The sequence below is a fragment of the Diadema antillarum genome, unplaced genomic scaffold (genome assembly GCF_040938485.1).
Source record: "Diadema antillarum isolate AM-2024a unplaced genomic scaffold, OU_Dant_1.0 seq00000068_RagTag, whole genome shotgun sequence".
NCBI lineage: Eukaryota > Metazoa > Echinodermata > Echinoidea > Diadematoida > Diadematidae > Diadema > Diadema antillarum.
The window spans coordinates 674,142-688,071 of NW_027271167.1; the positions used below are offsets into that span (position 1 = coordinate 674,142).

General features: G+C 39.2%; 1 protein-coding gene across 1 annotated transcript; it reads left to right on the plus strand.

The window, feature by feature from the left end:
• The first annotated feature begins 3,130 nt into the window (after window positions 1-3,130).
• LOC139725891 (acetyl-CoA acetyltransferase, cytosolic-like) lies at window positions 3,131-12,938 on the plus strand. Its single transcript, XM_071636969.1, has 8 exons — window positions 3,131-3,176; window positions 5,619-5,809; window positions 6,352-6,477; window positions 7,198-7,315; window positions 9,005-9,271; window positions 10,140-10,294; window positions 11,629-11,739; window positions 12,737-12,938. The coding sequence occupies exons 1-8, from the start codon at window positions 3,131-3,133 to the stop codon at window positions 12,905-12,907; spliced, it is 1,185 nt and encodes a 394-aa protein (XP_071493070.1). The 3' UTR covers window positions 12,908-12,938.
• Window positions 12,939-13,930: the final 992 nt, after the last annotated feature.

The following is a 13,930-nucleotide window of genomic DNA, read 5'->3' on the forward strand; positions in this document are numbered from 1 at the left end:
AAAATATCATTTGCAATTTTCAAAGAAGTGCTATGTTGAAAAAATCTTTTCATTTTTTTTGTGTGATTATGATGTACACAATGAACAGCATATTTCATACTGAATTAAAGCCTGTCCAACGCAGAAATGTTTACTCGAATATGGCATTTTCATTAATTAATTTGTTTATACATTTTGTGATACATGTTTTTCGTGTGGCGTGTGACGATTGCCAGAGTGTTACTAGTGATGTGTTATCAACCCATTGTAAAGGATTAATAATAATCGCACTGTATTATGGGCAAGCGTATTGAGGGCGTGTCAGTGCGGGACAGTGTATAAAACACTCGACTTTCAAAACAGAGGTCCCGAATTCGAGTCCCGCCAAGTGCTTGAACGAGATTTTTGTTTTGTTTTGTTGCTTTTTTTCCCCATGACATGTATATATATATATATATATATACATTGTATATATATATATATACATATATATATATATATATATATATATATATATATATATTGCAAAAATGTAGCAATAATAAAAGAACTGTCGGCATATTATTATGCAAAATTATTGCACATAGTATCAAGACATTGTATGAAAACATCGAAATAAACATATAAAGCAATTTCATTTTGAATGGATTGACAGAGGAAACATCCAAATTCGAGTGAAATGTTAAGAAAATTGGAATGCGGGGGAGCACCTTAATAAAAAGTTTACGTAGGAAGTAGGAAGATAGCCCCAGCAACATAGAATAAACTTTCATCAACGTTAGAAATCTTGCCACTCACAATATAACAACAATTACTCAGCGTAAGTGCATTATTGATTGCTGTTGACGATGTGTGTAGTGCAGTGCAGAGTTAAGCGTTTTCATGGTTGATACTGGTGAGAGCGCCGGTACCGGACGTAGAACAAAAATTCCCCCCAAGCTGACCAAACAAGTTCTTCCGTCCTGAAACATTCACACACTACGAAGGAGAGAGCAGTTGTGGATAATCTGTCGATTACTAGTATTATGTTGAGTGACTGAACAGGGCGCCAGCCAAAAACATCTCCAGGAATGCGCATCGGCTTTCTGCCGGGCATGGATGCTCCACATCACATAATTTTCCGTCATTAGTCTCTGCCATTATACTTCATAAAGTTTTGGTGAGGTATACGTACATACATGTGTGTGCGGTGTGTGTGCGTGTGTGTGTGTGTGTGTGTGTGTGTGTGTGTGTGTGTGTGTGTGTGTGTGTGTGTGTGTGTGCGTGCGTGCGTGCGTGCGTGCGTGAGTGCGTGTGTACGTTTGAAAATACTCAGGTCGACGTCTACATGTGTTTAAACAATGAGTTATATACCTCGGCATTATATAGGGTTGATATACTTCTGATCACCCCATAAGAGACAGACAGGTACATCTGTTCTGTGCTTCCAATTATTATAATATTGTCAATGATGATACGATCGTGATGATTAGCCTAACGATGATGATGATGATGCTAATAATAATTATGATAATAACTAGTTTTTGTGAGCCTATCATTAAAGGATATAATCATACCTGTTTTATGAAAATTTTCAGGGTACTGAAAATGAAGAGAGGTCTGCGGTAACACCGTCATGACCATGTATAGGCCTAATACATACATGTATGTGTTTTGCAAGCCAATTGAGAGGACTGTTGTTTGGTAAAAGGAGACCCTAGAAAGACTAGAGACAAAAGGGAAGCAACATAGTGAGTGCGTTTAACACGTTTACAGTCGAAGGGAAGCGGTGAATCGGAAGCTGAGGATGTACCGAGGGAGACGGGAGGAAAAGAAACATGCAGGGATCGTTGTACAAGGAAGAAAAGAATGAGAATCGGGTATAAATTACAGGCTTCTATTTTGGTTGAGTCCACTCGTATAGTCATTACGCACTGTTGTGTAAAAGCCTTTCGTAAGTGTGATCACCAACGCCTCAGGGATGGATTGTTATAAGAATCGATTGAATAAAGTGATTAAACTAATTTACCAATTCGAAAGCAGCAATAAGGGTTTTAGAAGAATAATACAGAGTCGGAGGTAGAAACCTAAATATTCCATCAACTTAGAACAGATTTTTATCTGTAGACGGAGTCACAAAGTGCTAATGATTATAATGGCACAAAAAGCGCAATAATAAACATCATATTTTAGCCTATCCTCAGCATAGAGCATAACATGTATTCAAAGCAAGCGGTCTTCAGGTCGCTTCTTTGACCTTCCTTGGCAAAAAAATAAAAATAAAAAAGGATATTCGGCTTTAGAAAGTAAGCATTACAAGTGGACGAAATATAGCAAGTCAATCCATTTGTTGGATGAAGCTGATTTTGCCTTGTGTGTAGGCCTATATATCATTTTTTTTTTTTTTTTTTTTTTTTGGAAAAGGCCTACCTTGATCCTTGGTTTCTCTGTAGGCCCTATGTAGTGCATTGTGGGCATAATGATTTCAGATTATGATGTGTCAGTTCAAAGCTGCTGTTGCACTGGGGGAAAAAAGAAAACATGCAAAGCTTTATTTCAACCTTATCAATTTTAGATACACTAAAATACTCAACTAAGTGCACGGGCGCGTGCAAATCAGTCGTAAAGGAACGAGATAGGCTACCATATTTTTGTAAATGCGGGTTTTGTTTTGTTTTTCTTTAAAAAAAAAAATCAGTGTACTCTGGATGAGGTCAAAATTGTAACAAATAAAGCCATAACACAATCTTTTAGCGTGTGCTCAGGAACTAAACGAATTATAGTTAGCAACGACTCATCAGTAGTACACGCCCACTACGAAAGTCATTCAGACCTGTGACAGGCTGAAAGTTTGTGTCGGAGGTCGCCAAGAGTGATATCGCGCGGTCGTCGAACGATCTGTCATTATTAGACTCTCTATACGGTGTTTTTTGATTACTGCACACGAACTGCCCAGTGTTGTAAGGCAGTCCTTTGTCAATAATCTGCACTTTACGACTGGTCACATCTTTTGCGATCGTGTGTGTTTGTGGTCGAAGACGACCTGGCTGAGGATCGATCATCATGAATGGTGAACCGATAGGTCACGTTCCAAGCGAGTGTACGCTGCTGTGTCAGACTAATTCTACAGATTTCTCTTAATACTAGGGTGTACTACATTTATTCTGTCAAAATGTCGGACCCAGTTGTCATCGTTTCAGCTGTGCGGACAGCAATAGGTAAGGATTTTTAATTGGATAATAGATAGTTATGCAAATAGCTCTACTGTGTCGCTCTTCCAGTGATGCTCTCAACTGCTCTCCATGTTGGAATAACTTGCACAGTCCCATACGTTAACTCTGAGTGCAGGACGAATCGAGTAAATTACAGGCAGAGTAGCGTGTAACCGCAGCAGCGACCCCATACGGACATTGTATGTTACAGCGCCCCGCGACGGGGTTAAGTAGCGTGTTGACCGACAATTCGACAAGTAGGCCTATGTCTAATTCCGCGAAAAACTTCTTATTATGATAATGACATTTGCTGGGTCAGTTTTCGCTTCTTTTTCGCTTCTTTAAAGAAGCGAAAAACTGACCCAGCAAATGTCATTATTATAAATGAGAAGTTTTTCGCGGAATTAGGGTCTACTTGTCGGTCAAAGCAAAGAGGTTTTATACACACTGGAGTTTCAACTGGCTGTAATTATTCAAACAGTTGCCAGATTTCTATTGATGTACAAAAGAACTCCACAGGTGCACTTGTGCCTTTGAAGATTGATGTTCCAAGCCGCCGTCTTGCTGAGCAATCTGAAGTCAGAAGATTCATTTTGAATGTTATCATAATGTTGGCCATATTTTGCTTATTCATTTATTAAATGAAATGAAATTTCAATTAATGATAAAGCATGTAAAACAAAAGTCATTTCCGTCCAGAAATTTGCACAAAAGAGTGAATCAGAGCTGTATCATGTGAAAATGTTTGAAACTGTACCATCCTAGAAAGCTGGTTTTATCATTTTTCTGCTTAATTTCCACAAGTGAAAATAATATGGAATAATTAATAATCTTCAAGTATAATTCTTTATTGACAGATATATCAGATTAGTGCCGGGGTATGCCCAGTTGAGTAATTTTCATCTTTATTTCAGCATTTTTTGCTCGATTTCTATTCGCGCATCCTCGTGTCTGTACCACCTATATTTTATGAGAAGGGATAGCGAAAAGTAATTACCATCACAAAGACATATCTTCCTTTGAAAGTGGCTGGTGATTATGCAATGAGACACGAGTCAATTGTCTTTGTATCTGCGTGGCAGCCCCTGTTTGGCACATGCTTCAAACATTTTTGAGCGGTGGCTTCGAACATCTAGCAAAGGGAATAAGACAGTTGTGACTCCATTCTCTAGAACCTCCTTGGTCAAAGCTAGGCCTAACCGCGGGCCCGGCGCGGGGCACTGTACGTGTGTTGGTGTCGCTGCTGCAGTTAAGCTAACCGAACAGCGTGGGCGTTAGGCCTAGAACATGGTACTTACTACTACTGTTACACTTACAGTAAATCTTACACCAGACAGCTGACAGGCTACAGCCGGCCTCCGGCTCACGTCACTAGTATTTGTTAATTTAATTCGGGCTCTTTTTTGGGGGGGTTTTTGTTTTGTTTTTGTTTTTTGCTGGTATTGGTTAGGCCAGTGCAGTGGAAGTTGCAGTAGAACTGGTCGAAGCGAAGCTAGACCCAATTTGAATTAGCAGTGACTCATGATTATAAACTTGCTGTCTTTTGTTTAGAAATATCAAACAGAATCTGAATCAGAGCACAATCTGACAGTAAATTGAATAAAATTTTTAATGAGAATTTTTGTCCTGAAAAAAGTATAAATGACACCCTTGACTATGCATAGCCATAGCTATATGCCTGGGTCTAGACCCCTGTTTGTATTGATTCTCTTTGTAATTGTAAGTTCATACCAGCTTTATCCCATCAAGATTTCTTTTTTTTTTTTTAAATTTAACTGGATCTTCTTCTTTTCCTCCCTCCATTTATGTCAGAGATTGATGATCCTGATTAGAGTGCGTCACAGATAGGTGATCATGTTATCAAAGCTAGACTTATTTTTGGCATAGACAACCTAACTATACACAGGCAGCCCAGTCACTGTAAAAACGCTACAGGCCTGTACAAGGATGGTGCACACGAACAAAGCGAACACAACGCAAACATGCCGATCGCGTTGGGTTTTGATGCTTGACATCATTTTTGTCACCTCAAACTCAGTAAAGACAATCTTCATTAATTATACTTCATGTCTATGTTATTGATATTGACATACACAATTTACAACTTACCTGAAAACGAAGATTATATGTAGCATTTTGCCATAAGGCGAATGGTACATTGTCTTTCACTTGCGGCCATTTTGAAGTTAATCAGGAGTTCATGCGATGTACTGTCCACACATTGTTTTCATTTATCAGTTTCCAGACGTATTCTATATAGCGTATGCCAATCAGCAAAGCTAAGAAAGCATTCTATGAATACCAATTCGCAACCAAAAACTCAGCAAGGGTTGAATGTAAGAAATCCCTTGTTTCCCACACACTTTTGTCATCGGAGTACCACATACAAGCAGGAGGAATGCTTTTCATATCAAATGCTTGTGCATTCTGCACCATTTTCTGTTGCAGGTAGCCTGAATGGAACCCTGTCTACCATTCCGGCCCATGACCTTGGAACCGTTGTCATAAAAGAAGCCCTTCAGAGGTCAGGGGTCAGTGCCGGCGATGTGTCAGAGGTCTTCATGGGTCAAGTCTTCACTGCAGGCCAGGGTCAGAACCCGGCCAGGCAGGCCAGCGTGAATGCAGGCATACCTGTTGAAGTAAGTTATGATTGCAGCAACTTGTCTTGTCTTTACCCTGCAGTTACATTAAGGTTGGAAGTCGTTTCACTATATATTCATCAATTTCTCATGTCCCAAGTGAACTTCTCTGAGCATTCTCATCCATGTAGAGTCACTCTTATCAGAACTGTGAATATATTTACAATGTATTTGGAGTATAGCAGAGTAGCATAGTGCATTGATTTGCACATGCATAATTATTTCTATCTGACTTTGTTATGATACATTTGAAAAAGAATATGAGACATGTAGTCTGTTTTTATATCTAAGAGCGATACTGGTATGTTAAAGTCATCTAGTAGCACATCAAGAGGTGACCTTCTCTATGAAGGTGTGAAATTTGTGTATAGATTTCGCAAATATTGCAATATTTCCTAAAGCCATTGACAGTACATTGTACATGTGTAGCCTTTTAACAATTCATGACAGCCACTGGTGCATTACTGTATTTGTACTTATTTTCTTTCTTTTCTCCTTTTTGCTTTGCCTTGTGTGGTTCTGTTTTGATTCGTTTTTTGCAGGTACCAGCAACCAGTGTCAACATGCTATGCGGGTCAGGCTTGCGCACTATAGTACTTGGAGCTCAGGCAATAATGTGTGGGGATTCTTCCATTGTTGTGGCAGGGGGACAAGAAAGTATGAGCCAGGTAAAAAGAACTGTTCATTTGTTACCATAAAAAGTCTCATTCATACAAAGAGAACAGTATGACTGCAAACTTGGCGATTTAAATGATGCATCATATGATGTACTATGTTAGGTATCTTTTTTTTTTTTAATCCGAATGATCTACATGATTATGTACATTGATCTCAGATTACCTTCCCCAAATCTCTTGAATTTTAAGATGGTTCCCTTGGAAATTGCATTCCCTGTGGAAAATATGGACAAGCAAACACTTTATTGACGTTGTATTAGACCTGCTGTTCTTGGTAGAGAAAATATTGCAAGGATTATATATTTTGTTTATGCTTCTGCCTTGGAAGCTACAGGAGGGATTATTAAATTGTTTACACACTCAGCTCATATTCTCATTGTCACATCAACACCCAGTTTTTATTGGGTTCTTTCCATATGCTTGTTGGCCAAAAAATTATGTGTTGGTAGACAAAAGCTGCAATAAATAAAACATACTAATCCAGCAGTGATGGTTCATGGCTTGTTTGTGGAACAAACAAGCCACATAGAAGGGGCCCCATAGAAGGGGCGACATCTCCCTCCCAAACCCTCCCCCACTCAGTCACTTTGCTCCAGCAGGCCTCCCAGACACGCCGCAAAATCACATGCCTAGCTGCTCTCCGACCGTAGCATGTCTGATACTGGATGCATCAAGTTCATTTGTCGTGTCTCTGTCATAACATGTCCACAGGCTCCCCACGCGGCACACCTGCGCTCTGGCCTCTCGTTCGGTGACAAGCCCCTGGTGGACATCATGGTGCATGATGGACTCATGGATGCCTTCAACAACTACCATATGGGAATTACAGGTGGGACGGAGTTTGAGCTTTGTATTAGATGATAATGATTATAGCTTTAATGCTCTTAATGCGATGTGCCTAAGCTCCAGGGGAAAGACAAGAAAAGAAAGGAAAAGAAAAATGAAAAAATGAGACATAATCATTGTTGAAAGTACAAATTACTTGAAGAAAAAAAAAAAGGATGTGACATTCATCAGTATGTAACAATAAATGGGCTGGTGATATGATTAGCTTTAGGTTCAATACATTGACTAGAGGGGTAAGCATTTATGGTAAAAGGTGATTTTTAGAATGAAATGATTCTACTCTTGGGGCTTCTCGTATATGAATGTGGATATCATTTCATAACTCGGGGGCAATAATTGCAAATGAGCATTCTCCATAGCATGTCTTGGTGTGAGGTCTGGGAAAGCAGTTGAAGGTGGGCAGCAGCATTGGAGCGGAAACATCTAGGTGCAGAAGAAATTGATGAGGATTGAATGGAGGTTAGATTCTGGAGGCACGAGGGGGCGTGATTATGGATAGCTTTGGAGACAAGTAGGAGTAGTTTAAAGACAATGCTTTTTTGTAGTGGCAACCAATGAAGCAAATGGATCTCACAGCTCTCCTCGCACCACATGGACCCCACCCCACTCCTCAATCTCCACCTCACGTGCCCCCCGACCCCCAATTTTTACTGTCCTTTTGCCCATGATGCTCTTGATGATAATGTAAACTCCAGTCATTCCTCAGAAGAGTGTATTTCTTCATTCAGTGCTCTGGCTTCCAGGCATGAATGATTCAGGCTACAGGGAGTGTACATATTAGATAAGAATTGTATGAAATTCTTCAGATAAAAGTTACGCAGGGCCGAAAAGCATTTTGATACCTTCTTGTGAAGACGAAGAAGACAAAAAAAAAAGAAGAATCCTTTACTACCCAATGAGTGTGTTTTACTTATAAGCAAGCTTTATCCCATCCATGACAAATCAGGAGTTGGACTACACTTATGTTGGTAATGTTAAAGGGAAGGTACAGTATTGGTGGAGATGAGAATTGGGCTTTTAACTTTTTGCGAGATACCAAGAACACACTTATGATATAGTACAGAGCATACCATTTTAAGAGGAATTCAAAGTTTATTTGATGAAAATCGGGTTTGGAATGACTGAGACATCCAAAAACAAAGTAAAATAAAGCGATGGTAATAAAGTGTGGGTCCCACACTTTATCAGAATCTCTCTTTTGAGATATCTCAGCCATTTCAAAACCAATTTTCATCAAATAAACATTGAATTCCTCATAGAATAATAATATTAACATGCTCTTTCATATTTCACAAGAGGTTTCTCATTATTTCGCAAAAAATGTTAGAAACCTGAAATTAGGTCTCAACCAAAACTGTACGATCCCTTTAAAGGGATAATCATGAATCATGGGATGATGAATTTGTATTCAATTACATGGTGTCACAGGATAACCAGTATATTGTGCAAATTCACATTTTAATATCTATCTGACTTTTCCACCAATGTCTTGTCTTGATTCATGGATGGAGCACATGAAAGAGCTTTCAAAACTCTGTCAGATTATGTCACAAACAAAAATTCAGTTTTAGGGCAAAATATCATACCAAGGCCCTTCTGCCAGGCAGGGGATGACTTACTGTGCTCTTGGACATTAGTGACTGAGTGAGTGACATGTTGCTTGTCCTTCCAGCCGAAAATCTGGCCAAGAAGTGGGAGATCAGTCGGGAGGACCAGGACTGGTTCGCTGTGAGTTCCCAGCACAAGGCCGAGAAGGCACAGAGCGAGGGCGTCTTCGCGGCGGAGATCGTCCCCGTCACGGTGAAGAGCCGCAAAGCCACGACGGAGGTCGCCACCGACGAGCACCCGCGGAAGGGGTCGAGCCTGGAGGGCATGGCCAAGCTCAAGCCCTGCTTCCTCAAGGACGGAAGTGGCACCGTCACGGCAGGCAATGCCTCAGGTACTTCATTGATCAGTCCCTGAAGTAGGACAGCAGAGTTTCTCACTGGCTGCTGTAGATTACCTTTGTGTTGTGAATACATGTATTTAAGGGAGCCATGCCCATGCAGACATTCATTTGTCGAAAATGCAGCTTATTATATAAGCTGAAAACAGGTCTGTAATATATTGAAATTAATGACATCAAGTAAAATACTGTAACTTGACATACAGAACCTAAATACAAAGAGATGAAATTTTACACTGAGGAAAAAAACAAACCAACAGATACATTTTTTTTTCAGCTTAATGAAATCTGTAGATATGTTCCAAATGAGTGCATGGTTTGGACAGGGTAAAGCCATTGCATTTCAACAAAGATTGCACTTTACAAGTACTTTAAAGGCATTATTTACTATTGGCACATGAAACAAAAACCCAGCTTTAGTGCTTCAAAATAGGTCTGAGATGTGAGCTAGGGATAGAAACAACCAATATAAAAAAATTAATTAGGATAATCATTGTTAATAGTTGTTGAATATACAAAATGTGAACAATAGTTATGATAAGATTGTTTGTAGAATAAACCATCTACAGTTATGGTTTAGTGGGAAAAATAGTGATATCTCCTTTTTTTTAGGTTTTATTGCAAAATTTTTATATGGTAGGATGTTTTGTGATACGACTGACCTACACTTATGCATCAAATGTGATACATGTGTATCTTGAACATTTTTTTTTTCTCAATAACTGCTCCCAAAGGTAAACTGCCTTTAAAAGGATGTCTCTTGAATTTATTTCCCTGGAATAAATGATGGAGAGGCATCTTCACTTGTCACTTTCATGCTTCTGTGTTTTCTTAGATGATCTTGTGTTGATTTACTCCCCAGGGATAAATGACGGAGCAGCAGCCACAGTCCTGATGAGCCTCTCGGAGGCTCAGAGGAGAGGGCTGACCCCCCTGGCAAAGATTGTCTCGTGGGGTCAGGCTGGGGTCGACCCTGCCCTCATGGGGTCAGGACCCATTCCTGCCATCAAGAAAGCTGTGAGTCTTGACTCCCACAATTGTTTCCCACTGAAAAAAGGATGGTACACTTTTGGTTGAGATCGGGGAATTCAGATTTTAACTGTTTGTGAGATAATCAGAAACCACTTATGAAATATGAAAGAACACACATACAATTCTAAGAGGAATTCAAAGTTTATTCGATAAAAATTATTTTTTAAATGACTGAGATATCAAAAAACAAGGTATAAAAAAATAGGCAGTCCTAAAAAAAGGTGGGTCCCACCTTTTATTAGGACCTCTTTGTTTTTGGATACCTCAGCCATTTCAAAACCAATTTTCATCAAATAAATTTTGAATTCCTCTTAGAATTGTATGCTCTTTCATATTTCTCAAGAGGTTTCTCATCTCTCAAAAACATTGGAAACCTTTAAGCCTCATCCCAACCAAAGCTACACCATCTATTTAAACCTGGCTATTATTATATCAATCGCTCAGAAGAAAGGAAAAACAATATCAGCAAGCACCCAAAATTTTATAAATCTATGTACAGTAATGTTCCTCAAGCACAGACATGGCTTGTTTCAGTATAAACTCTCATTTACATACTCTATGATGAAATATGAACAATATGAAATTATGATTTCACCAATTTCAGTTCTCATGATTTCTTGGAAAAGTGATGGGAATTGATACCTCTCTTCCAGTAAGTTGCTAATACAAACAAGGAAATGGTGATAATGAAAGCGTCCCAAATTTGTTACGGACAATTGTGATTTGATGATTTGAGAACAAAACAATGTGTCTTATGAGGCCATGACATCATCACTTCATCAAATTTGCATCTTGTTTACATATCTGACTATGAATATCCACCTAGGTGTTCTGAGAGTTTATCTGATTATGAACTTTTTACTCGGCTTTCCTGCTTTTTTATATCCCCATCCACACATAGTGTGTATGGGGGTATATAGGAATCACTTGGATGGCATACCATACTTTTCACATCTGCCAAATTTCAAGTTAAGTGCTCAAAGACTGATGGAGTTAACTAGATCCACACATGACATCCTGAACTCTAGTAGTCTCCTTATCCAGTCATTACACTACCAAAACTTAAAAGATTAATAACTTTTGCATCGATTGTCCGATTTTCCTCAAACTTTCACTGATATGTTTTACTAATGTTGCTGCTTTCACTCGATCCACATTGTTCTTTGGGTTTTGGTTTCCTGTAAGCAAAAAGAATCTGTACTGATGTAAGATAAACATGACTCGATCATTATAACTTCTCCTCGTGTATGGTGCTTGTAAAACAGAAAGAGTCAGCACTAATGTAAGATAAACATTACTAATTATTCCTCCTTCTGTAGCTGGCCAAGGCTGGTTGGAGCACCCAGGACGTTGACCTCTTTGAGCTAAATGAAGCTTTTGCCGCTCAGTCCCTGACAGTTGTCAAGGAGCTGGGAATAGATACTACCAAGGTTAGCTCTTGATTATTTTGCAGTGTTGACATAGTTTGTCATTATTCTCTTTTTTTTTCCATTTTTCATAGTAATCTCTTCAGGAAGCAACATTGTGTTGATTGTTACAAAACAACAATGCCCCTGGTCATTATAATTCAAAATGCTCAAGAAGTTTTGTATATAGATAAGGCCCTTAGTATACACAGAGATAGAGATTGTTTTGATCAGTGATTATTAACATCAGTGTTACTTCTATTCGCTCATATCAATCATGACCAATATTTCATTCATCAAACACTTTGAAACAATTTAAAGTATTCATGTATTTGAAGAGATCAGATGTTAGTGGGATTTTGATGAGAGCTTTAGGAAAAATGGTCGATTGCAAGTTGTTGAGTAAATTTTTTTGCATGTCAAGTGTAATCAATACACCTCCAAACATCTGGGTTTCTCTTGGCACTTTCAAGCATTCATTTGATTTGCATATACATGTATATATTTTGTCAGAAGTTTTGCTCATTTGTGCTTTCAAGAATTTATGGAGATTTCCATACGCTACCAATTAGACATGGTCAAGACATTTCCTTGTGAGTGATATTTCCTGACACCTGAAGTGTCTTGAATAATTGCGTCTTGTGTGAACAGATCACAGCACTACAATAATCATGATGTGAACATGACCCTTGCTCAAAGTGATAAGCAATTGAGGATTATTTTACTATATTATGGCTTGAAGGTACTCAAACTAGATATGGCACTGAAAAGAAATGTACAGATAATACTCCGATATAGTTGCTATTAAAAGTGAGAACACAACCGGATTACAAAGTCAACATGTGCCATGTGTCATCTGCAGCCAAAGTTTTGTTGAGATCAGTAAAAGTACAAACAGAGAAACAAAAAAGATGTAGTATGAGAACTTGAGCATTACACAATTGGAGAAAAATCAATCTACCCTAACAGGTTACATCATCACGTTTTGTTACTGTTGTCATTTATGTGTTTGTGGTGCCAGGTCAACATCTACGGTGGAGCCATTGCCCTAGGACATCCACTGGGGGTGTCGGGTACCCGAGTCGTGGTGACCCTCCTGAATGGCATGAAGAGGACCGGGGCCAGGAAGGGTCTGGCGGCCCTCTGTATAGGAGGGGGCATGGGTATCGCCATGTGCGTGGAAACCCTGTGAACTCTTAACGCGGCAAAACTCTGATCGGACTGAGACGCATCATTTCTTTTATACAACACAGAAGCGGAACGAGTGTGTCAAATCTCCTTAAAGGACACATTCAAGTCCCCTCCGAAGATCTGTTGGTTTGATTTGTCATGGTATTCTTGTATCTTATCGTAAATTGTATTAAAAAGTCCAGTTTGACAGCATCATGATGGTAATTACAAGGAAATCCTGTTATAACAGGGACCGCTGATCTGACGTCATTGTAACCAGTCCCTTGTAAATGTACTTAAAAAAAGAGACCAGCAAATCGGGATCTGCTGTATTAAGCGGTATCTTGTTGTAAGCAAACTTATTTTAATGTGGTTTCCCTGTAGTTGATGGAATGTATGCCACTGTCATCATTATCATGGACTTTTCAGCGACAGGTTATCGTTCTTGGAAATATCGCGTGACATATGTGACAAAACACCACTAATACAGTAACTGTAATGTGTGTGTGACATGCTCCACATCCAGCCAGCTTCTCATGAAAGTGCAGTGCAGTTACATGCGCTGATGTGAATACGAACCAAAGATGGCCGATTGTGACTAACATTCCCCGATGTGCAAATATTCCCCAGAATCTTGCACACAAAAATATATGGTTGTTGCAGCTGACAAGTGTTACGATCTTGCTCTGATGATAATTATTATGTCGTATAAATTGTTCCTCTTCCTTTTTTTTTTTTATAATATGTATCTCAGTATTTCATTTCCAGTAAGGCCCTGTTACCATGGTAAAGGGAACCAAACCGTACCGTACCCACCCCAGAGAAGCGCTCAAGTGCTCCTAAAGTGTACCGTACCGAACTGTACTGAGCCAAAAGTAGACCACTTCCCGATTTGTTCCAAAAGCGTACCAAAGCTATACTAAAAGTTCACATGTGAAGAATGTGCGTATACACACATACGTCATAATGCAAAGAGTTCATTCTCTTTGTCCAGGACATCTGTAAGTAGTTTAATCAGTTAATTAATTGAAGCGCACCAGGTGGA